The sequence below is a fragment of the Embiotoca jacksoni genome, unplaced genomic scaffold (genome assembly GCF_022577435.1).
Source record: "Embiotoca jacksoni isolate LCO1_2020_lvr unplaced genomic scaffold, fEmbJac1.0.p SCAF_16, whole genome shotgun sequence".
Lineage (NCBI taxonomy): Eukaryota > Metazoa > Chordata > Actinopteri > Embiotocidae > Embiotoca > Embiotoca jacksoni.
In genome coordinates this window covers 8,959,983-8,984,196 of record NW_027185296.1, presented here as the reverse complement: position 1 = coordinate 8,984,196, position 24,214 = coordinate 8,959,983, and the positions used below count along the sequence as shown (strand labels likewise).

General features: G+C 42.9%; 1 protein-coding gene across 1 annotated transcript; it reads right to left on the bottom strand.

The window, feature by feature from the left end:
• Positions 1–809: 809 nt before the first annotated feature.
• Positions 810–23,771, bottom strand: LOC138198950 (cadherin-24-like). The gene is made up of 14 exons (XM_069150758.1): positions 23,671–23,771; positions 19,591–20,470; positions 14,642–14,936; positions 12,875–12,994; positions 12,351–12,518; positions 8,626–8,807; positions 7,678–7,934; positions 7,443–7,579; positions 7,163–7,284; positions 4,984–5,101; positions 4,557–4,865; positions 4,219–4,411; positions 3,704–4,103; positions 810–2,644 (listed from the first exon to the last, which is right to left on the bottom strand). Exons 2-14 carry the CDS (start codon positions 20,263–20,265, stop codon positions 1,724–1,726), a joined length of 3,897 nt encoding a protein of 1,298 aa, XP_069006859.1. The 5' UTR covers positions 20,266–20,470; positions 23,671–23,771; the 3' UTR covers positions 810–1,723.
• Between the last annotated feature and the right edge of the window lie 443 nt (positions 23,772–24,214).

Here is a 24,214-nt window from a genome sequence, read left to right as displayed (position 1 = left end):
CACTTCACAGCACTTTTCATAACACTCTTTAAAGTCTGCCCAAATATACCATTGAAACATTTGATTTTCAAACATATTGTAATTTACTGCTACTTTATTTGTCTGACTATTTTTGAAGTGATCGACTCTCATGCTCTAACTCACGTCTATATTTAGTCCATCGTTAGATTAAATGTGTTCCTGTGATCAGAGAGGAAACTTGACATTTGTGCGGCGATATTTTGTCACACGCGTTGAAAGAAAAACTTGCAGCATTATGCCAGAAGATGCGACAGTATCCTGACAATATGCAGCGCGGTGATGAGTAGTTATCTTTTGGCGTTTCATTCCCGGGCCTGACAGGAGTCCAATCTCTCTTATGCCTCATTTTTATTGTCAGGACGCCAAAGATTTTCTGTCAATTCCAGTCTGAAAGTGTTCCAATCTTATGAGAACGATGGCTGATTAAGACCTGCATTCCCACAGCAAGGAGGAAAACAGGAAGGGGGGGATAATTGCAGAAAGTCAAACACCCTCTTAATCATATTATTGGAAATAATGTCATTATTTTAATAACTCCTCTTCATCTCTGCTGAATAATAAATGAGTTTTCAAACAGCTATAGAAATGAGTCATTGTCAAATGACAGATTGGCTGAACGAGACCATGCAATCTCAAAGTAAATGATTATTTTGCGCTTGCCTTGTGTTCCCGGCTCCTCACATGAACAATGTGTGTGTGTGTGTGTGTGTGTGTGTGTGTGTGTGTGTGTCCCGCGTCACAAAATGGCTTTAACCTAATTGTGTCTCTTTAAAAGGTGGACGATGGATACGCCTCTGGAGATAACGCCAGACAAGCAAACACAATGCTGAATTATAAATCATCCTGTGTGGGTGAAATTATGGGCAGCCTCTCATCGTGTCTGCTGCACTTTAATAACTGAAGATCGGACACTTAATTTCCCGTGTGGTGACTGCAGTAAATATCCATCTCCCCACAACACTGTTGAACAATAACCACTAAAACCCAGGTTGATGTTTATCTACATATGGACATTATTTACTGTACTTTCACAACAGTACACAGGTCTTTGACAGTGACAGTCTAATCTTTTTCTAGCTGTGTGCAGATTGCATAGTGAGCAGGTTTCTCTACTGTAACCGTGACTACTTGCAGTCTCTCTCTAGTTACATGATACAGATGTGGACTGGGTTGGAGAGGCTGTGTGAACATGTGGCAGTGGGGGCCTACATCGGGGTACTGTGTAGGTTTTTAAAAAAATCTCCAATTCAGATGCAAATGCATTATTTTCTTGAGAGTGTGCTCCTATTTAAACTATCAATATTAAATATCACAATTCCAGTCAATATTTGATGAGGCCTATTTTCTAACAATGCAGCTTTCAGGGCTTTGAATCAATATTTCAAAAAAAGTAAATTTTTCATTAACTTTAGCTTTGAAAGCCCAAGTGCATTATTAATATTTGTTACAAGAGCAGTGTGAAAAGTGACAGGTTCCGTATGCATTTTTTTCTAAACACAGTGGAGGTGAAAACTATACACTGTGCACTGATTGCGCCGCAAATTCTCGCTCGACTGTCAGCCTCCTGCCTTTTTCCTGGCAGGGGGGAAAAACAAGACGATTTCTGTCAGCCGCTGTGTATTTTGCCGCCCCATGCTGTGTTTAAAATCCATCACTGTCAGCAGCGAGTTCTCCTCTCCCAAACTTTTTCTTTCAGTGCAGTCTAAAAATCCCATCTCTGCTGTTCTTTGTCTTTGTCCTCACTTTGCTTATGAGTCTCATTAAGACAAGCGTCTGCAGTCTCGCCTCCTTCAGTCGCCCGTGTCTGTCCCTCCTTCTCCTTCTCCTTCTCCCTCTCCTTCTCCCTCTCCCTCTCCTTCTCCTTCTCCTTCTCCCTCTCCTTCTCCCTCTCCCGGATGATCTCCACCAGCCTCTGAAACTTCTGGTTTAGCTCCTCCATCCCTCCCACCACCTTCCCGTCGTCCTTCTCCCCATCGCTCTCCAGCGAGCTCAAAGACTCGGCCCTCGAATCGCGGCCCTCGAACTCATAAGTCTGCAGCGAGTCGTAGGGCGGCTGCGAGAGGTCAAAGGTGACCTGATCCAGACGGATGTTCAGGAGCTCTTCCATCCGGAGAGGCTGAGGGATGGCGGCTTCTGTTCCCGCGGGCTCTCCGCCGCACGGCCAGCCTTTGTTGTTGCCAAACATCCCTCCAGGTAAGGGCAAAGACTGAAGGGTCAAATCCTTTCTCTGGAGTCTGCACATGTTCAGTACCTGCACCCCCCCTGGGTACAACCCACTGCTTCCTGTCCCGTTCACGCACGTCCCTCTGCTGTTTGGGTTCAGCGAGCCCACAATGCTATATGTGTCTCCCTTCAGGTAAACAGGAGGGTTTACACAGCTCACTTGGCTGCCGTTGGAATAATTTCGCTCTGAAAGGGAGGGAATGGACGAATCAGTGTCAATGTCATCCACAGTGCAGCTGGTGGCCCCAGTGCTGATCTGAGTCTGGGATGACCCCGGCCGCCCCTCTTGCTGGTTTGATGAGAAGCTGGTGTGACTTTGGCATGAAGACTCATTTGTGTCACAGTAGGTCAGATCTGCAGCAAGGCTGGCTGGCTTTGATTCGCTTTCTGTTGGGCTTATCTGGAAAAGAAAAACAAGAGATTAAAAAAGACATAGATAACTGTGTGGAAGCAAGAAAGGGCCAAAATTATGGTAGGTAGGTAGGTAGGTATATACTTTATTAATCCCCGAGGGGAAATTTTTTCAGACCTTTTTATTTTTTTTTTAACCAATTTAATACCTAATTTTGTTTTTTAAATATCAATGACCTAACGATACTGAAGTCAGTTCATCTATCTGAATTTATGTGGTTTAAATGAGATCAGTTCAAGTTTTACTCTTTCAAAACCTTTTTCAAGGGGGGTTGATAATTCATATGATTCCACTCCCTCAACTGAACTTCCACTTATTTATTCATTTGAGTGACAGAAATTGACCCGATTCAAAAGAGATCTGACTGATGTCATTCCCACTCAATTTCATGAACTTGGTACTTCAAGATTTAAACTTTTTTTTTTATTCATCTTGAACATTTTGTTCAGTCCCTGATATACCTAAAAAAAAAAAAGAGTGCTGATAAATACAGGAACACTAAATCGTCATAGGTTTGGAGTGCAAAGATATTTTGACCAGATGTGAATTTGATTTTTCACATGTTGCTTTTCATCATAAGATGTATGAATTTTTAACAGTGAATTTGTGTAATTAAAAAAGAAAAGAAAAGCGGAAAGTAAAGCATTAGAATTCAAAGGCCACATAGAAATACAGTATACATATACATACATATTTAAACTGCAACATTACAGGTTGTAAAAACTTTGTTTTTAACAATCAGCTCCTTAATATGAGTCATGAGACTGTACATGAACACGTGTTGGTTTGAAGAGGGCGGGACTTATGCTTATGTCAGTTTCTCATGCACCAATCAGGATTTAGCAACATTTTAATAACAATCTAATTAAACAAGTAGATTAAAAAAATGTTTTTTTACTTTGATTGTTGTATTTTTTACTCAGGAATATTTTAGGATACAATTTGCAATATCACAGTTAGGAATTCACTTGCATACAAGATTAAAATCCTTGCTTCATGATAACTGTTAGATACTTCTATCTGTTTTTTGCATCACTAATGTCTGACCTTGGCCTGCTCCTGATTTTCCGTTGTGCCAGCTGCGTTTGCTTCACTGCTTTCATTTCTGTCTGTAATTTTGGTCTTCACCAGCATGCGCTCTGCTTCGAAGCTGCCGGGGCTCATCTCCGGGGAGCACAGCAGAGGCTCAAAGGTGCTCTGGTTCTGGATGATGAGGGAATTTCCAAAATGACCTCCGGTGAGCCCGTGGGTCAGCTGAGTTAGCTGCAGACCTGCTTCCAGTGGCCCAGCTGGATAATCTCTGAGAACAGGCAGCGTGTGGATGCCGTAGCAGAGGCGTCCGTAGAGTGGAGCGGAGCCTGGCCTCGGCTGAGGGTCCAGGCCGGAGCGCGGGTGACGACTCCAGCTGTACGTCCTGGCCCTCGGCGGATTCGGCTGGGTGTACCATCTGTGCCAAGAGATAAATGTCAGAGAAGCACACGGTCACACACAAACATGCACACGCGCCCGCAATCGACCATGGCAAGGATAAACTTTATTTATTTTTTTTGGGAGCAGCTCACATGTTTCTGTTGTTGTGTATGTGCTGAATTCTGTGCATGCTCTGCAGTGCTGTAATGTCAAAAGCTGCGGTGTCTGCTTCCCCTCCCCCCTCGTCATCGTAGGATATGATGTTCTCTCTGACATCATCCTCCTCGAAGGGTGAGTGGGAGTCTCGTTTCTGATGGCGCAATGACAGCGACAGTGCACACACCACTAAAGGGCAAAGAAGAGACACATGACCACGTACTCTTTCCATGGTAAAGAAAAGACCTGACACAACGGCTCAGCATCTTTCAAAAAAGTCACAAACAACATATTTATAGAAGTCCACAGACTTCAGAGAAATGACACAACCTACCCAACAGAGTGGTGACACAAGCCAGCATTGCCAGTAAGGTGACCAAGCTGAATATTAGCGATGGAGAGGCAGACGGCATGGGCAGACAAACAGTGTGTCTCTCCCATCTCCGGTCCCTCTGTTTGCCCCTGTCCTCTGTCTGCATGCCCCCTCGCAGACAGGGACAAATGGTCACAGTGACCGTGCCAGTGTTGGTCAGACCGGAGGCCCCGTCACGCAGCACAACTGGCACGTAGAGGGTGAGTAAAGAGGAGGTGAAGCCAGGGAGGGGCTCCAAGGCAGACTGGAGCACCAGGCTGGCTGTCATACCTGATAACGCAGCAGAAAAAAAACACACACTCATTAAACAAGCAGGACAATCATGCAACAGTTTTTGGCTGCTGGGGTTCTGCATGTAATGGGGAAAAACAAAGCGGATCTGCGCAACCTCCGGATTCCCTGACGGTGAGGTTGAGGGCGGAGCTGGACTCTGGAGGGATGCTGAAGTGGACCGGAGCGTCCTGACCTCCTTGGTCCCTGTCAATGGCTCGGAGAACCTGGACTACCTGTGGAGCACAGAGCAGAAAGATCTCATTGTAGTAATAGTCACAAAGTAAATGTGAGGGGTCACAAGATGATTAAAGAGTCATCTGAAGACATCTAAAATTATTCAGATGAAGCACTCCATCAAATAAAACTCACTCATGACAAATGCATCATGACAAGAGGTTTGCTAGTAGTTTCATAGCATTCGTTGATCAAAAGCTTAATAATTCTCACTGACAATTCCAGATAAGACCCATTTTGAAATCTTTTTTTTTTTTTTTTTAATATGAATTACTTCTAGGCTTAATATTGGTTTACATTTTTTTTTTTTTACATATATTTAAATTTAGTTTTATTGCTCATTTGTTTTTAATGGATTCATTGTTTTAACGCTGTCTGATTTGTTTCAGTTCTGTTTGATGTTGTGCAGCACTTATGCTGTGTATAAATGTGTCATGAATTATACTTGACTATTTATTGCTGTCACATATGCAGCAAAACCCATTCATTGAATTGACACTCTGCAATTATCCCTCAATACAGCAGTTTTCATTATTATTAGTGGAGTCTGCTATGAGAGACTGACCGGATGAAGCACGAAGTCCAGGGTTACTATTTTTAATTCTATATTAGTGTTACTGTTAACTCTCCTGACACTGTATCAGAGCAGTATTAAGTTGCTGCTAATGCAAACCCAACATATCCAGCTGCAGGTGCTTCAGAGTAAAATGTCTGCATTGTTTTTAATTCTCAGATTTTATTCGCCCCATTCCCAAAGTTTAGAGATGTTTTAATCTGGGCTTCATTCATGCAAAGCACTTTATGACCTTGTTTGGAAAATTGCAGTACAAATCAAGTTTATTATTTTCCTTATTATTTTAATCATAAAAGCAATCAAACTGGTGAAACATGGGGAGGCTTTAATTGTGAAGCAGTCACAGGAAATACAGACTGACTGTTTATTCATAACATTTATAGCAGCGGGTCAGTTTTTAAAATGTGCAGCATTAAATTACATCACAGCTGCAATTATTATTGACTGAACTTTGTTTACTGACACACTCGTATGGTGCGTTCAGGCAGCTGGGATGTGGGAAAGCTCCGATTTGATAACCTCCAACTTCCCAGTTGAGAGCGTTCACATGACAACAACAAAGATGAAACATGGTGTCAGTAAAGCTATTCCTTTAAACATGACATTAGACAAACAAATAAAGATCATCTGTTCTTTACACTGAAATCAGCTCTATCTGCTGTCTGGATACTGAAGAGTGACCAACAGCCTCGTCATCACCCATGTAGACCATCACAGAGATGAAATCAGAAGATCATTATTGTTTGTACGCTACGTTTCTACATGTTGTTTTTAGCAGATAGTCAGCAAACTAACGGCAACAAAGTAACGGCTGAGTGTGTGTGTGTGTGTGTGAGGGGGGGCTGTCAGCACTTCTCTGTCAATATAGTAATTAGTGTTGTTTAATGGCACAATACCCTGCTCTAATTAGTATTACCTAAATTAACCATGAAGTGACTTATTTCATGTCGAGTGATGTCAGACCTTCTTATCGCGGCTCTAAATCCTCAGACGTTCCGACATGTGTTCAGGTGTTTTCTCCCACTCGGAGGTCAGAACTTTCCCACTTCCCAGTTGTTTATGAATGCACCATTACACATGCAGTTACCATAGTAACAATACTGGTCAACAAAGTAACTAGAACTGAAATCTTTTCCAGAATTAAAACTTTATTGACCTGTGACCGGTTCGGTTTTTCCGGTTTCCCACTTCAGAGAAACACAGATAGTTTAGTTTATCTTAATGCTGAAATAAAACCCGTTACATATCATATTCATATCCATCAAAACTATTCATGTTAGAATTAAAAATCTGCTGGAAATGAACCTGAGAAAGAAGTAAAAGAAAAACTGAGGAAAGCAATAAATTCGAGTCAAAAATCTGAGCAAAAGAAACTGTACAGGTTTTCCAAAATAATTACCTGCAGGAGCTCGAGACTGAACGGACAAAAACAAGAAACAGTCTGAAGTAAAATGTAATATCAGGAAAAAACAAAAGAAGAACGAACCTGACCGGGGGCGCTGGAGTCACACACTGATGTTGTGTACTGCCTGTCCAACTCTGGCGCATTGTCATTCTGGTCTAGTGTCTCTATGGCAACCACAACCCTTGACACAAGATTCGGGTTGTCTGAAAGAAAAAGAAAGCGACACTAATGTTGAAATTATCACAGAATTCTCCAGCGTTTGTACTTCCACGGCTTGTATTCCCAGGAAGTGCGCTCAGTGAAATATGGCTTTGATAAGCTCTGCTGCTCGTGGCGCCCGAGGGCAGAGGTGCTGACATACCCCTCTGTGTGGCGATGACAGTGATATTATGCCACTGCTCCTGTTCACGGTCCAACTCCATCACGGTGCTGATAAAGCCTGTGTCAGAGGCGATGCGGAACAGGGCCTCGGGGTCTGACTGTGGATCGATGGAGTACCTGAGACACAGAAGTAGGCATGATCAAGAATAGGAAGGAAGAAGACGGCGAAGAGACGAGTGAGGGACTAAATGAGTGAGTGACGGTGGGATGAGCACCTGATGTTGGTGCTTTGTCCCGTGTCTGGGTCCACGGCGGACACTCGGTTGACGGAACACACAGGGGAGCAGTTCTCAGACACGTCCAGATGGTACAAAGCCTGCGAGAACCGCGGCGGCTCATCAGCATTAAGGACCATGACCCGGACTGTTGCCTGGTCCTTAAAGGGACCTTTCCTGATGTATCGGGGATCCACTATAGGATTAGCGACTTCCACAGAGAAAGTGTACGAACTGCGGGTTTCATAATCCAGGAGCTGCAGCGAAGAAGAAAGCAGCCACAATCGGAAGGCTATACTTTATTGAAGGCCTTTCATATATGATTAATATGTATATGCTGCCTATTTCTACCCACATACAATACTTCATAATTCATTTTGGATACTTTTCTCACTTGTTTTTATCACTCCCAACTCCCAACTTCCATTTGCACCTTTCTTTTTTATGTCTCTAATAAATTTTGGGTAATTAATCATCAGTCTCTGTTCTTCCTTCACTCTCTGCAACCTCTTAATTTAAGAATCCACAGTGCTGTAATTATCTCTGAATGCCCAGTGCTGTTAAAAGTCTTAAAAGCAAGAAGACAAATTCACACCGGCTGCTTTTAACATGACCTTCTTGCTTCAAATGAGCTACAGCTTATCACCAGCTGATTATTACTTCATTGTTTCTCATTAATTGCCCCTTGTAGAGCCCTGGGAGTCTGAACCCATCAGCAGCAGAGGGTGTTACAGTGGAGTGTTGAACTATTTCACTGCAAAATATTAATTCGCAGCAAACAGCTGACCAAAGCAACTTTGTTTAATTGCCAGCAATTATGCAAATTAGAGAATTGTTTTTTCTCGTAATGAGGCAATTTAAATGTCTACATGTAGCTTTAGATGCTCTGCCATTTGTAAAGCTTTCAAGGCTGCTTTATACACATTCACTCTGCATGGAGTCACTCACCTTGTTCAGCACAATGACAGCCTCTTTGTCTCTCGCCGTTACGTTGAATATTTCGGCCTCCTCGCCGTCCATGACGGTGAACTCCAGCTGTGCGTTTTCTCCCAGATCGGGGTCGGTGGCGGTGAGACGGCCCACCTCCACACCTGGCGCTGCGAGCTCCGACACAGAGAACGACCACGAACCTGCCGGCAGGAAAACAATGAACATAACAGTCTGAGCACAGCCACTGAATGTCAATGAGGACGCTGGTTGAGTTTGATGTCAAAACACGAGATAATGCATTCGACTTCTCCTACACATATTTCACAACCGGGTTTCCCATTTTTTTCAAATCTATGCTGATACATTACTGACATGCCCATATGTATGTACACTGGAAGAGCTATTGGTTGCTGCAATCATTCCACTTGTCCATATACTGGCTATAAAAAGAGCTCTTCCTCATGCAAATCTAAAGTCCAAAACGGGGCATAACATTAAGAGTCCTCAGTGGAAATATTCATTCAAAAGCTCGGCTAAAGCTATTATCGTATCAAATGAGGTGAGTATGTTCCAGAGCCACATTTTACTGTGGAATTCTCTCTTTGTGGGGATGTGCATTTCTACTTTGCTGCTCTGCAGGGTCGAAATTGAAACACAGACTGTAACTTTTTGAAGATACCCGCTTTAAGACCAGCAAAAATGTGAAACTGTCATTCATTGGTACCTCACTCTATTAAATTCTGTGCTATTAATTATTTAAATACATGTACAAACTTAAAGCCCTCAGTAGGTAAATTATTTTGGCCACACGTGATTCATTTTAGACATTTTCTCTTTGTGGCTTTGAAAGGCTTCGACAGAACAAGCAATCCGAAGACATCACGTTGGCCTCCGCGAACTTGCGATTGATATTTTTGAGTATGTTTGTTCATTTTATAGACCAAATAATTGATAATAAAAGTAGTGGTTACAGCCCTGGTCTTTCACATGACACAAGAAACAAAACATTTTAAAATATTGCATTCATGGTTCCCATAAGATGAAGTGTAATGCTTTTGGAGATCCCCTGACCTTTTTCTACAGCACAACTGACATGTTTATTCGTCGCAATTTGTCTAATACTTTGGTTTCTGACCAAATATATTCAAAATTAAATAAACTTTGTGTTTAGTGCAAATGAGATCATGTTAGCATGCTCATTGTGTGTATGTTAGCATGCTGGCGTATGCAGCTCAAAACACCGCTGTGCTTAAATATCTCAGAGCTGCTAGCGTGGCTGTAAAGTTGTTATCGACACAAGCGTAGATATTCAAACATGGCTTAGCATTTTTTTTTTTTAATAATGAAACAGTTCATTATTCGACAGCTGTTTGTTATTTGCTGATCTGACTTTATGAAGCAAAAGTGGAAAAAACATTTGTTAGCTCAAACTACGCAAATGTGAAGATTATCTTTTCCTTTGCGAATTATTGTGACTAGAATATATCTGGTTTTTGAAATGATAAATTACACAATGTTTCGTGGCTTTTAGGAATTTGGGCATTTTTGAGGACTGGATAATTGATACTGAAAGCAGCTTACAAGTTGTTTTGTCTCTATACACTGACTACCGAGGGGCCAGTGGAAGCCCGGGATGAAAAGTTTGTTTTTAGCGTTATGACTGAAAATTTGCTGAATAAATGAGTTGAGAGACCGATACGATATAAAAGAAAACCACAGTGAAGGCTCCGAATGGTTTAGTCCGCCCTGCACAAGGATACATCTCTAAATGCAGCTAATTGAGCCCACTGACAGCACTAATGTACACTGTGTTAGAGTCATGTCTTTCCCAAGACTGGGATCCCAAAACACAAGAGACGGAAGGCAAAGTAAGAGTTTACGAATGGGTTAAGCTAATATCAGCAGTTGTTTAGATTGAAGACACTCAGCCAGAAATCAAAGCCTGGAGACTATTTGCATTGTGCAACAAATTAATCAGCATTATGCATCACGTTAGTATTTTCTGATTTGTAGGTATTAGAAAACTAGTTGTAAGATGATCATTTTTAGCTTTGTCTTGCAGCTTGAGAATGATAAACATAGATGAAAATAATGTTTTTAAGTGTGTTACTACCAGCAACCCTCAATTAACCAGAGTAAAGCACTTGTAGGCTGCAGTATGTTGCAGACTTAAGCACATATCACAGATGAATATGACTTTAAATGTTTAAATGTGCTATGAACAGAGTACATGAGTGACAACCCTAATAAACATGACAGATTCGTATGTACAACTGTAGGCTATAATATTTGTAAGAGATGTTCCAGAGATGTGTGACAGACGTGAATAGAGAAGAAGACGGCCCACAGAGACTGCTCATGTACAGGGTCCACAACGTGGTGCCCCACCTCTGATCCCATCACTAATATTAGAAACACAATGAATAAGACTATGTAAAGCCTCGTATCAAATAAGAATTATCTGTCCCATTCTGCTATTAATGAGTTACTGAACTGAGAATTACAGCCTTGCTGAGTTAATCTGTTATTGTTTAGCCTGGATTACAGTCTGTCCACTTAGCAGGCGTGAAAAGACATTCTGTGGCAGCTCATGTCATTTTCTCGGCATCCACCATGATGATGACTTCTCTTCTCACTTGCATCGCAACGAGCAGCAAATTCAGAGAAATGCTTTCATTTCACTCAAATGATTGTTAATCATCCCAATCCTCCACACAATAAGGAACATTCAATTTTTTTTTTTTTTTAAATCACACCCCTCGCATTGAGAGAGCGCACGACAGTAAATGAGCTGTTTGCTTAAATTGTGGCATTATTGTCAAACTGAGAATAATGACCCGCGGGAAGGTGGGGAGGAGTGGGAAGATATAGTCAGATATCAGTAAATAAGTAAACACACTGGTGGCATTTGGAATTATTAAATTGCTCCTATAAAACATTGTATTGCAGCACAATATATCAACACAGGGAAAGGGGTCTTTAAACATTAAGATGAATGGCAGTAAGCAGAGACTGTCAGGAAGAAGAAGTGGGGAGGAAGATGGGGGGGAAAGCGAACAGAGGAGAGGTCGTATAGAGAGAAATGCAGTATGTGTCTGAAAGTGTTAGACACATTCTGCAGTGATTTTACTGTCTATTGAAGCAGAAAGCACTGAACTTTAAGATGAAATATTAATAGTATGGAACAGGGAAAAGCTTGGATAAGAAAAAGCGGACATGATCTTTCACTCTTCTACGTCAAGGCACAGTCCATTTGAACCAGAGGGACCAAACGGGCGTGTTAGTAGGAATGTTAATGCCAGTCAATCTTAGCAAAGGTTATGTCATTACAACCGATTAAAAAACAATGATTAGGAGGTGAGCGTCAAATAAAAGAGCAATGGTGGAGTGACAAGCTGCTTAGCCACTTTATATCTTATCTTGGACCTGTCAAGAAAACCAGGGCCCAAAGGAGGCAAACAATATCAGACTCCTGTCACAAATGCCATTACAAGATGTTTCATCATTTTAATCTTCACTGACTCACTCACACTCACACTCACACACACACACACACACACACACACTCACACACACACACACACACACACTCACACACACACACACACACACACACACACACACACACACACACACACACACACACACACACACACACACACACACCAATTTGACAGCGACAGAGATTGAAAGCAGCCAACACTTATGATCACACATGGTGATCTGATAACGGCATTGCTCACTCCTTCTGAAGTGAGGGGGGTTGTCGTTAACATCGCTCAGCTTCACGGTGACGGTTGTCGTCCCCGATAATCCGCCCAGATGTCCCCCCATGTCTTTGGCCTGGAGGACAACCAGATATTCATCTTGCGTCTCTCTGTCCATGTCAGGTACAGCTGTCCGCAGCACGCCTGGTGGGGAGGAGAGCGGGACACGGAGCAAAAATCACAACAGCAACAGATTTCGCAGTGACACGATGTCTCTCGGCATTACCGTCAAAGCGAGTCAGATGCATACATTTTAAGAATTAGGACGTTGCAAAACGCATGACTGCGGGCCACTTCTGCTTCTGAGCAGATCGTATAAAATGCAAGTTGTTGCAAATGTTCTTATCCACAGTGGACATATGGCAGCAAAGGATGCAACATATGATATCTAACAGCACCCCTGGGATTAAACATGTAAAGTGAAATCATCGGCGGGAGAGGCATTTAACGATAAACGGCTTCAAAGGGGATGTCTGGTGCACACGGGGACATAAACAGACCTGTCTGAGGGTCCACAGAGAAAACATCCTGGCCCTGAGTTATGGCGTACACGAGCCGGGCGCTGTTTCCATATGTGGGATCGTCAGCATCTCTGGCTGTGACCGTGACAATGGACGTGCCTGTGAAATAGAGGAGGCAGGACACAGGTGACAGGTCAGAGGGCCCTTTCAAATTAGAGTCGCTAAAGCCGGTGGCTGGTTCATGTGTCATCTACCAGCGAGGCTTCACCACAAATAAAGAGTTTACACACTCGTGCTCAGCTGCTGTCATGCCCGAATTTCCCCCCACAAGTGTTATCTTATCCTAAATCAATCTTTTGAATATCAGATGCTTAAATATGTAGGATTAAAAAGATAATCCAGTACTCTGTTGTCTATCCATACGCACAGGATGTTCTAAAAGACACGTCTTTTCAAGAAATGAGGCTAAATACCCAGTTAGGTTATTGTACAATTACCCTCCTTGAAGTTGTGCCAAAGGCAATATATTTAGCCACATTTTGGAAAGAAATGGGATTGTTTTTAGCATACTGAGAACATGAATAGACCGCTAGGAAGATGATTATGCTGCAGAAATAGATTGAGGTTCTTTTGTTTTTTTTTAGCCATGCTAGCAGAAAACTGACAATGCCAGTCCGTTTGGTAGGCAGTCAGTCCAGCACCTTAATCCTGAACATAATATTTGACAATTACTGTACAGTTTGTCCAGTAAATTTGGTGGTGCCCAGAGGATAAATCCAAATGCCAAAATATATGCAAAATAAATGGCATTCCTGTAAGTCCAACCTGTACGTTGGGTTTGCTGCTAATTCGCAAAAAGTTAGTATGTCAACAGGCTAAACTCAGATGGTGACTAATTCCAGGGGCGTGCCACATTATGTCATTCATGACAATATTAGTGTAACTTTAACATGATTCAAAAACACTCCATATTGCGATAATGGCAATATTCAGACTTGCTCGTGCGATGGCGTCACGCTCTGACGTAGCGCAGCCGTACGGCGGCATTGTGTGCTCGCAACAACCAACATGGCTGACAGCGTCTCCGTGGTGGAGAGTCACCTCCAGAAAGAGCAGCGCCTTCAGGAGTGTGGGAGTCGAAGGATCAGATGTGAAACTCACCACAGTCATGCGTTAGTTTTTACTGCGTATTTGAAGGCAAACTATGTCAACTTTAACACTGTTTTTGTTGCAATGTAAGTTCTTGAAATGTGCTAATAAAACATTTTCAGGAGGCTATTTTGTCATCTTGTCAAGAGTATCATTGTGACGGAAATACCCTGAAATACTGTGATATTATTTCATCATCCCAGCTAAATACCTGTTAAAAATGTGCATTTTAATCCTCTCACTATAGGCATGTTGAGAGCATGAGCAAAGAAGCATCTCCTTCCCTACATGTAGCATAAATGTGGGCGTTTAGTCTGAAATAACTCCATATCTACTGTATTAAATAGCACAATATCTATATTTTGAGTGTCTCAGTGAAGTGTACAAGTATGAAATTTATGCGATTTACAGTGACCTCAAAAATGTACTGCCCACAGCAGAGTAAACTGTTGTGTATTACGTTTTATATAAGGAGAAACAGAATGAGTAAAAAAGCTCGGTGTTGTTTTGTGAATCTTGTCTCTAGTAAAAATCAATCGTAATCGACATGAACTCAGCAGAGAAGCTGACCCCATGAAGCAAAACACTATTATCATTTCACAGCCACTTTTCAAGAGATTTTGGGTGCAGTACCACGTTAATGTCTTAGCTGTGTACCTATGTTGGCCATCTCCGGTACCATGGCATCATAGGGCTCATTGGGGAAGACAGGCGGGTTGTCATTAATGTCCTGCACTCGGATGATGAACTCAGAGGAGGGCTCCAGGGCTCGGCCGGTCTCACGGTCTGTAGCTGTTGCAACGAGACGATACTGATCTTTTTCCTCCCGGTCCAGGGACTTGGTGACATGTATGTTGCCGGTGTTGCTGTCGACAACAAACACGGAGCCCACTCCCTCTCCCTCCAAGATATATTTAGTGCGTCCGTCTCCTCTGTCCATATCTGTGTGCAGCTGGAAAATCAAGTACATGCAGAGTAAATTACTGCAACACCTCCAGGCAACATCACTTTCAGATGCGGTGTGCTGACACAGGTATCGCTCATTAACACTCTTCTATTTGTACGGCAAGTACTGCAAACCTGACTGTGATTTATGTTGAGATGCGATGTGCTCAGTGAATCTGAAATGAATGGCACCAGGTGTGGAAGACACATATGGTACCAGGATGAGTACTAATGCATTCGGATAATTAACTCATTGGACCAAACAGGCCATTGGGGGATTGTTCGGGGCAAATCCACATCAATGTGGACGGTGGCTCTGCAAATGTTATACATACACGTTCACAGATGCATTCTGCTGACGCAGGCAATATCCATCTGCAAATCTTTCTGTCTCTTCCATCCATCTGTCCCTTCCTTCCCCCTTCTTGTAAACCCATCTGCCTGACTTGCCCGTACCTTTTAAATCACCTCTTTTTTTCCAGTCCTTGGTTCACTCTCTTTTCATCAAGTTACCTCGGTTACACAGAATGCCCATCTGCTCCCCCCCCTCCCCCCCCTCTCCCTCCCCTCAACCCTTCTCCCCCTCTGACTATCTGTTTTGCTCTCTGGTGCAGAATACTGGTTCGGTATTTAATGGCAGAGAGGATATTAGTGTGAGCTAGATAGGTAAAAGGCCAAACACACAGAAATAGAAAGCTAAAGAGATTACTCAGCCTTCATCACACTGAGCTTTCTGACCAGAAACCTTCACATCTCTCTATCCTTAAGGCGCATCTGCACATGTTCATAATCCACGAGGCTTACTCTCAGCCTCTGCTGTGGACCTTAGATATATTATGAAAACCAAAACATTGGCATTAAAATGCAGCTGCAACACTGACTGTTTACAAAAGTGCAGAGCAATTTGAAATAATTTTTTGGGAGGAATATTCATGTGATGGCATGAAAAATCATGCAACCAAGAAATACAGAAATGTAATTGCCTACATAGTGATGAGAGCAGAAGTAAGCCTAATCATTTGTGTGCTTAAGACAGATGCCTACTTCAAAGTAGGCACATATTGCAACATTCAGCAGCGCATGTTTAACAACATATGTTCACAATTGTGCTATTCACACACACTGCGCACAGACCATGCAGGCAAAAACATATAAGATTAGTGTACGTGGTGTGTGTGTGTGTGTGGCATGCACGGGCTGGAGGATGAAGCTGGGGATTATAGGAAGTCATGATAGCATACTCTACAAATTGCCAGATAAGGGACTCAAGGTTTTTTTTATTCATCCTGACACCCACACCCGGCTCTCTCTCCTTTCTTCCATAAAAGTAGCTTTGATTTTGATCCCACTCTTCGCCACGAGACATCTTTGTCAGAAACTGTGCCTACCTCACTGCCTTGCTCCCCCCCACACACACACACACTCCCCACTCCCTATCCAGCTCTCCTGTCCTTGCCGTCTAATTGCTAGCTCAGTCCTGCTGTGCTTCGGTCAGCATGGAAAAACACACTCACGGTGGGGAAGAAATTTATCCACCCTGTACCAACAAAGCAAGAAAAAGAGGAAACTGACTCTTCCAATCCCTTTGTCACTTTATCTCCCACTCTGTAATCGCAATTTTTTTCCCCTCCTCTCACTCACGCAGTACATCCACCTCCGGGTTTATACCTGCTTCACACTGCTTTTGTCTGGAAGCCAGATTCTTGCCTGTCCTCCACTAGTTCAGGCACCTGTGATTTGAACTGTTGATAGCTCACCTCAGACTTCGCACCGGCAATCAGCATGACGTGATCGTCTCGCTCTTTTTTTGGGGAGCAAACAAAACTATACTGCCTTGGAGGAAAAACGTTGCGCTTCCAACCCCCTCACAATGCAGGGGTACTTTATTACATGACTATCAACATCAAGACTGTGCTCGCAGAGGAATGAGCAGTCCCGTGTGTCTACTGATTGCTTTAACACCCCTCCCTGACTGTATCAATAACAACCAGAGAGGGAGATTAAACATTTATGAGGTGTATACTGCACTGGTAAGAATCCAATCTAGACTGTCACTATAAAGTATACTGCTGGCTACAAAGTGGCTGGCAGCATTCCCCGTTAGCGCTACAGCTGATATAATCCTACTCCGAGTATGCTGGGGCTGCCAGCGGCTGCATTAGTGTGGAGCGCCTGACTGTGAAATGCTACAAGTAAACCCCTGGGATTGAATGGTTCAGGTGTGCTGTGGATTAAATCATCTCAGACACTTCTCGTGTTGCGACACCGACAGCCGTTAGAGGTTGCTGGTGTAAAAACTCCAGTATATGACACGAGAAGTGTTGGCCCTGCTTCATAAACACCACCATTATACCGGTGCGTCATTCCTATGCATATCATGTTACATTTGAGAATAAGAAAAACTAATTTTTTTTGCAAGCACAGAAATTATATTTTTAGAAAAAACATTATTATACAAAGAAAATAAATCTATTTTATTTCTCCTTGAATGCATTATGCAATTTTTGTAATAGCCACACAAGTGTACAGTTTGCTCATTTGCCCTCTCAATGACAGCTAGCGTCTGAACAGCTGGTACATTTGCTGTTAGGGGCGACAAAAACACAACATTTGTAAAGGTCAAATTTCTGTGAATAACGAGATAAAGATTTGCTTCACTTTTTGTCTCCATGTGTTTTTAGAGGGCCACAATTGCAGCTAATCTAAACTTAAGTGGAGGAATTTCCTCCACGGCTGCTCCGCACTGCTGTACTAGTGAAACACTGGAAAGCACAGGACACACACTCATAATACGTTTTTAGTGTTGGTTATACAACCAGGGTTATGAATTTCTTTCTCCATTAAGTGTCAATCTAGTTATGTTTTTTGCAGACTGGCTAGTTAAATTCTGACAGATAAATTATACTCAAATAAGTTGTCTAACTTGATGATTCAAGCTACACAGTCAAGGCAATATAATCAATCAATGTATAGTTATTTAATAAAACAGTTTCATTTTATTTTACCCCAGCGGCATAGCGCTATTGTTTGAAGTACTGTAGAGCATGCTTGTGTGCGCATGGGCGCGCCAACAGGTGCAGACATGGTTTAAGCAAGTTTATATACAATAGCCTAGATATTTTAATCAATTCTATTTAATAAAGTCAACAATATGATCCTGCTGTTTTTAACGTCGTTCTGGATCACTCATCTAAACTGTTATTGTCAAGATTCAAAGCCAACACGCTGCGGCAAATGTTTCACAATAAAAGCAATGAAGGGTTTCTGTGTACTGAGACACTGCAGCTCCTTTAACTTGAACCGGACACAGGAAGTGTTGAGTTTGTACTAACATGTAATGCTTAAACAGTGCAAAGAGTAGCGGCTCAAAACGAGGCTTCGAGTTGAAGTCTTGAATCAATCAATACACCTTAAATGTCAATATGACAACCGGGACGTCACCCATTGGTTTGTGAACTACCGTTTTGAAGCCTTGAGTTTGGCATTTTTGGCGTCACTGTCTTGTTTTTGTTTTTTTTAGAGCCAGAACTGGTACACAGTTTTCCAAATGACGTACTACCCTTAGTGCACTCACATATAGTACTCTTACCTGTTAGGACTCTTACTTGTGTAGTACTTGAATTTCGACAGGGTAGTGTTGTCTCAGATTGCACACTGCAGTTCTGCCCTTACTGGAAATAACTGTAACATTTGAATGCATCAACTGTCAACATGTCTGCCAGTTTTGATTATTTTACCCAGAAATGAACGTGTTTTCTTGCCCTCTGTTTAACGTACAGAATAAACATGTTGATGGATTCTGTCCAACAGCAGTATCAAGGTACTTAGTGAATAAACAGTGTTCTGCAACAGCTGCAGCTTTCACAGACGCTGCAATTTGAAAATACTTTATGTCGGTGGTGCCTCTCTTTCCGGTACATAACAAACATGGCAACTGTTGAGTGTGGAAAGTGTCCTGGTTTCACACTCCATTTTGAGTGCACTGCATGTTTCCATACTTGTCAGTGTGATGCACTGAAAATAGTGTTAGTACGTAAATACACCGTTTACAACACAGCAATAAAAATTTATTTTTTTTAAAAAGGACACTATGCTCGCCCGCCTATACCGGAAACCTGCCTGCACTCCAGACATGTCAGACACTGAAGTTTCTGCCTGTTTTAAAAAATATATATATATATTGTTTCTGACTTCTGTAGATTCTTTTTTTCTTTTTGGATCTGCTTACCATTCTCTCAGTGTTTCTCTACTTCCCTAGCAACCAATAATACGCCAACTACATCTTGTTGGAGACCAAACAGCTGCCTTTACCTCCAATTTCCAACTGTCAGATTGGAGAGCAGACATAATGGGGTCAAGACACTGCGAGTAAACATCTAAGAGTGTGTGAACTCACTGAGTACACAGGGAGAAGGAAACAGATAAAATGATTGTGCACTTAAGTGAACAATTGCAAATATGTAAATATGTGTATGGAGCAGAAAACAGATTTTTGTTTGCTTCAGTTGGAATATTCTTTGTGCGATTACAACTTATCTATGAAAATGTATGTGCCGGCAACAAAATCTTCCAGTCCACAGGAACGAGGTTAAATATGACATGCTACAGTTAGATGACGGTGATTCACATGTGCATGCTGACTCGTAGTGACAACAGCTTACCCGTCCAATGAGCACAGGCTCGGGCCCTCTGTACTCCTCGATCACAAAGAACTGGTTCCAGAGCCAGCTCCTACGGCGGCGGGAGCGCAGCCCGGCTCGCGGCAGGTACGGCCCCGCCCGCCTCTGTTCAGACTCTGTGACCCATTTAAAGAGGCCCCGCGTCTTCTCAGGCTGAACGTCACCGACACCTGTCTCCAGATAGAGCCCGGGCTGAAGAGCGTACTCCTCCACTGAACTTGGCACTCGACTCTGATCATTAATTACACCTTCAACCTCTCCATTAGTCAAATTGCTCCTTTTCTCGTGGTTCACAGCGAGTTCAGAGCTATGTTTGGGTGTTAGGGCTATGGCAGAAGATTCTGGATGTTTAAGTATGACTGTTTGCTTCGCCGCCTTGTTCATGAAGTCAAAAGCATTACGTTTCCCGTCATTTTGCTGAAAAGCCGCATTTGGCAAGGCTCCTACATCACCCTTTATATCCTGAATCTGACTTTCAAATTCTTTGATTTGCACAAAAAAGTTGTCAGTGGACTCCTCATGAGGTAACACTTGTTGCTTTTTGCTTGATACTATTTGCGAATGCTGATCTTCCTCCGAAAGGCCAGCAGCCTCTGAAATGCCATTTCTTTCCCCTTTGCAGAATAGAAGAAAAAGAAGCACAACATACGCTGCCATCGCTGACGCTCGCCGATCAGTTTGTTTCGAGGGACGGCTGACGAACAGCTGATCAGATGCAGTTTTTTTTTTATGATGGTTTATTTACAGTGTGTCGTCCTCCTGCTCCCGCTTCAGTTTGTCCTCTCCTCTCCCCGGAGTGCGTCTTCATTTCTCCTTCGCTCCTCACATATTCCCATGCAGTACACATGCTGCACAGGATCACCTGAGAGGAGACATAATTAGTAGGATCTTGACTGGAGTCACTAAAATGGGAAACAAGTGCTTCAAGACAGTGAAGTGAACAGACAAAGAAGCTGCCGTCTTCCTCGTTATCTTATAAAGAAGAGGATATTTTGAGACGAATATCCAGATAAATGTTTGCTGAACAGCTTTGTTTGCTAATGTGAGTCGGGTGCTGTAAAAATAGCCGCAAGTTTTACACCGAAACTGCGAACATTTTGATAAGAGTTCACTTTGTACATGATGCCGTTTGTCGTCTTTGTCTCATTGCTGTTGTGCGTGAATCTAGCTATTGATCACATTCTCTGAGAGATAAGTGTGCTCTTAAAATTTTCAATTAATTTAAAGCCTGCGGGCCTGGCGATGAGGTGGCGCTCAGGTACTTTACTGCTCCCTGTCTCACACAATTGCCTGGACAGCAGGTGATTGATGCCATCACTAAAGATGGTCTCCCCATGCCTCAATGCCCAGTAGTGAAAGAAGTTCCCCTGAAGAGATTAATTAGGCTCATAAATAATTCAATCAATGACTTATCCTCATTTCCTAAAAGTTTAATGAGCTGCCTTTTGTCAGTGTTTGCCTCAGATCCCGAGCCATTGATATTTGAAACTTGATGCGGTGAAAAGTGTCAGCAACTTAACAAGACTGAAACTGTTTGATCGCAGTTTTTCCAACCACGTCCCCCACCTGCATCCATCACGCTGCCTCACTCTTTCCTGTGATGAATCTAACATTTCTGACATCTGCTTTCACCTTTCATGCACGCCTTCGTGCGTGCATTACCATCTACACAGTGCAACCGTGCACGAGTCAGGTACACAGGTAGGTTGTCTTCAAACACATTTAAATAAAAGTTTCTATCTGTGCGTTTCTCTTCTGAGCAGTTTTAAAATCCCCTAAAGAAAGGGGAGATTTTCCTGCATGACCTACTATTGCATGCAAATTATCAATAATTCCGCTAAAGGACATAAATGATATACTGCACACAGACAAAGCCGAAACCTCCGGCCTGTCCTGACTTAATAAATGTACAGAGAGTCTTGTTCTTTGATAAATTTAAAGGGAAATAAGCAGAGAGAGGGCCATATAGAAATGAAGCAGCCTTTGATAGGACTGCATAATATGAACCATAACATTTTCTGATATTTCCAAATTAATATACTACATATGAAAGGAAGAACACATGAAAATGAAATCAATGGTTTTTTTTTCCCTCTCCAGATACTGACCTACTTAAAAAAAAAGTAGGCTTGTGAACACAGACCATTTGAGCATTTGATCATAGAAAATAAAAAGTAATTTGTATCCTTTTTGCGTCATTTTGTTTCTCAAAAGGAAATCCAGCCTTGAGTTTTTTTGTTTCACGTTTGCACACCAATTACACCCAAGTCATCCATATGTAATGCTTCATGTTCAGCATCTGCATGCCGGCATCTTAAATCTATGAAAATACAAGAAGTGGCTCTTCCAAAAACACTTTTGTCTTCCTCAGCTATTGTGCATTAGCATAGACCGAGCTTACATTTCTCTCTGCCAGCTTTGCTCCAAAACCCACGTTGCCAGCAGTACATGTCATTCACCGTTGTTTGAAGTCTTTAGAGTATGAGTGTGTATGAGATATGTGTGAAATGTAAGGCAGGGGATAGAGGATGAAAGCGTGAGGACGATTTGCTGTTGCAGGCTCAGAATGGGATGATGAGTGGTGACATAGCTCTAAATTGCAAATCGCTGTTTCAGTCTCACTTCACTCTGCATAGAGTCGCTTCACTGCAACAAGGCTATTTCATTTTTATTAAAAATAGCCCAGTGCATGTCAGGCCTTCTACATAGGGAAAAATGTAGAGAGATGGAGGGGCATGAAGAAGCAGGGGAGGGGTAATGGTGGTGGTGGTGGAAGTATACTGTGAGTGTGTGTGTGTGTGGGGGGTGGGGGGGGTGCTGGCTGGCTTCAAGCAGCCAGGACTTGGACATATTCTGCTCCATTTGAACATCTCTGGCTTTCTCTCCTTCTGCCATTCGTCTTAATGCTTACAGACCTCTCATCCATTCTCATCGGCTCTCCCCTGCTCGGTGCACACAGGGAAATCTCTTAACGTCTACCTAAATCAGACAAGTGAGGAGAGGCCCACTGTGCTCAGCACATCAGTCACGTCATTACTGTCAAGGTTTGACACTCAGACAGCTTAACTTTAAATGATACCACAGTAAAGGCACTGCGCGGAGCAAGTGTTTAGCCATGTACTTATCTATCAGAAGGAAACGCGTCTGCGGCTTCAAGGTCTACTTGAGAGAGACAGTTGCGGATGATAATGCCTTCTCTGACATTTGTCTACATTTTGACCACAGAAGGACGTAACATTTCTCAAAAGCACGTGATGGCTCGTTACAGCCTCCCTTTGGTCTGTGTTACACACCAACGCGCGTCCACGCGCGCGGGCGCGCACTCACATCTGGACCGCTTATTAGCATAGTAGAGATACACTAAACAGCCCGGAGCGTGACCTTGTCTTGTTGGAGGAAGCCAGAAAAATGACCTACTTGATGCATGTTAATGTGATTTACACACTCGGGCTAACTATTATAATGAATGCAGCGTCCCAAAAATACTGCTGTGGGCTCCTGACCAAAGGTCCTGCGACCCCGTCATTTTAGAAAGCCAGCGTCCCCGCGTGAAAGTGCACGCAGGTGAGGACGAATGAGGGAGCGCGTGCGTGCGTGCGTCCGTGCGTGAGCACACACACACACACACACACACACACACAAAATGCTACCTAGCCAGAAAACGAGAAGGAAAGCACGGCATTATCCGAGCCATCTGTCAGATGTTGGCGCTCGGTTCAGTCACCCAAAAAGCACGGTGAGCTTTAACAAACGTTTCGCTCTGCCCGGTTATTATTTCACCTGAACAGCTCGCACATGCGAGCGGCTGCAAAAAAAAAAGAAAAAAAAAGGCGAAAGGTTTTTTTTCGGCTAATTTGCGAACAGCTTCAAACTGACAGTGAAACAGTTGGAAAACAGCCTCGCCGTGAATTAAAAAAAAAAAGCCTCCAACACCATAAACTGGACGATGAAGTAGGGAGCCAAGAGCTGGAAACTTGTCTCCGTAAACAAGTGAATTGTGGAGCTGAAGAAAAAAGAAAAAAGAAAAAAAAAGTCATTTACCGGAGGAGGATCAGAGCTTACCGTGTGTCTGCGGCTCAGCTCCCGGTGGTCTCCTGGTTTAACGGAGCTGAAACGATCCAACGTGGGGAAGGATGCCGAGGTTCATCTGAGCCCAACGTGAGGTCTGTCCACTTAGCCCAGTCTCTCTGCCTCCGTCTACCCCTCCCTCCCTCCTTCCCTCCTCCCTCCGTGCGGGTCTCTCTCTCTCTCTCTCTTCTCTCCTTCCCTCTCTCCATTACTTTGTAAGTACCACAGAGACGATAGTCACCCTAAAAGCCTGCTATTTCGGACACACGGGGACCACAGAGTACCACACAGATACAATGAATACCCCCTACTAACAAATTAGATTGTCTCACTTTGTTGTACTTGAACAAAATATCTTCTGAATCATAGCTTTGCTTTCTAATTATCACAGTTGTAAGCCCCTTCAGTATTTTTCTGGTTCGGCTCTGTGGTTTCTTTGAAGCCACGCAGTGTTTTTTAATCTGCTTAAATATAGCCAGTCTGCATAATCATCTTCGCTAAGTTTGCATTTTCCCCGTTGTTCCACCCAGAAGCTGGA

Excerpts from the sequence above, each read along its gene's own strand:
- LOC138198950 (XM_069150758.1), bottom strand. The coding sequence starts at position 20,265 with ATGGCAGCGTATGTTGTGCTTCTTTTTCTTCTATTCTGCAAAGGGGAA. Across the intron at positions 5,102-7,162 it reads ACTCCAGCGCCCCCGGTCAG|GTAGTCCAGGTTCTCCGAGC; the intron begins GTTCGTTCTTCT and ends TGTGCTCCACAG. Across the intron at positions 2,645-3,703 it reads AAAATCAGGAGCAGGCCAAG|ATAAGCCCAACAGAAAGCGA; the intron begins GTCAGACATTAG and ends TTTCTTTTCCAG.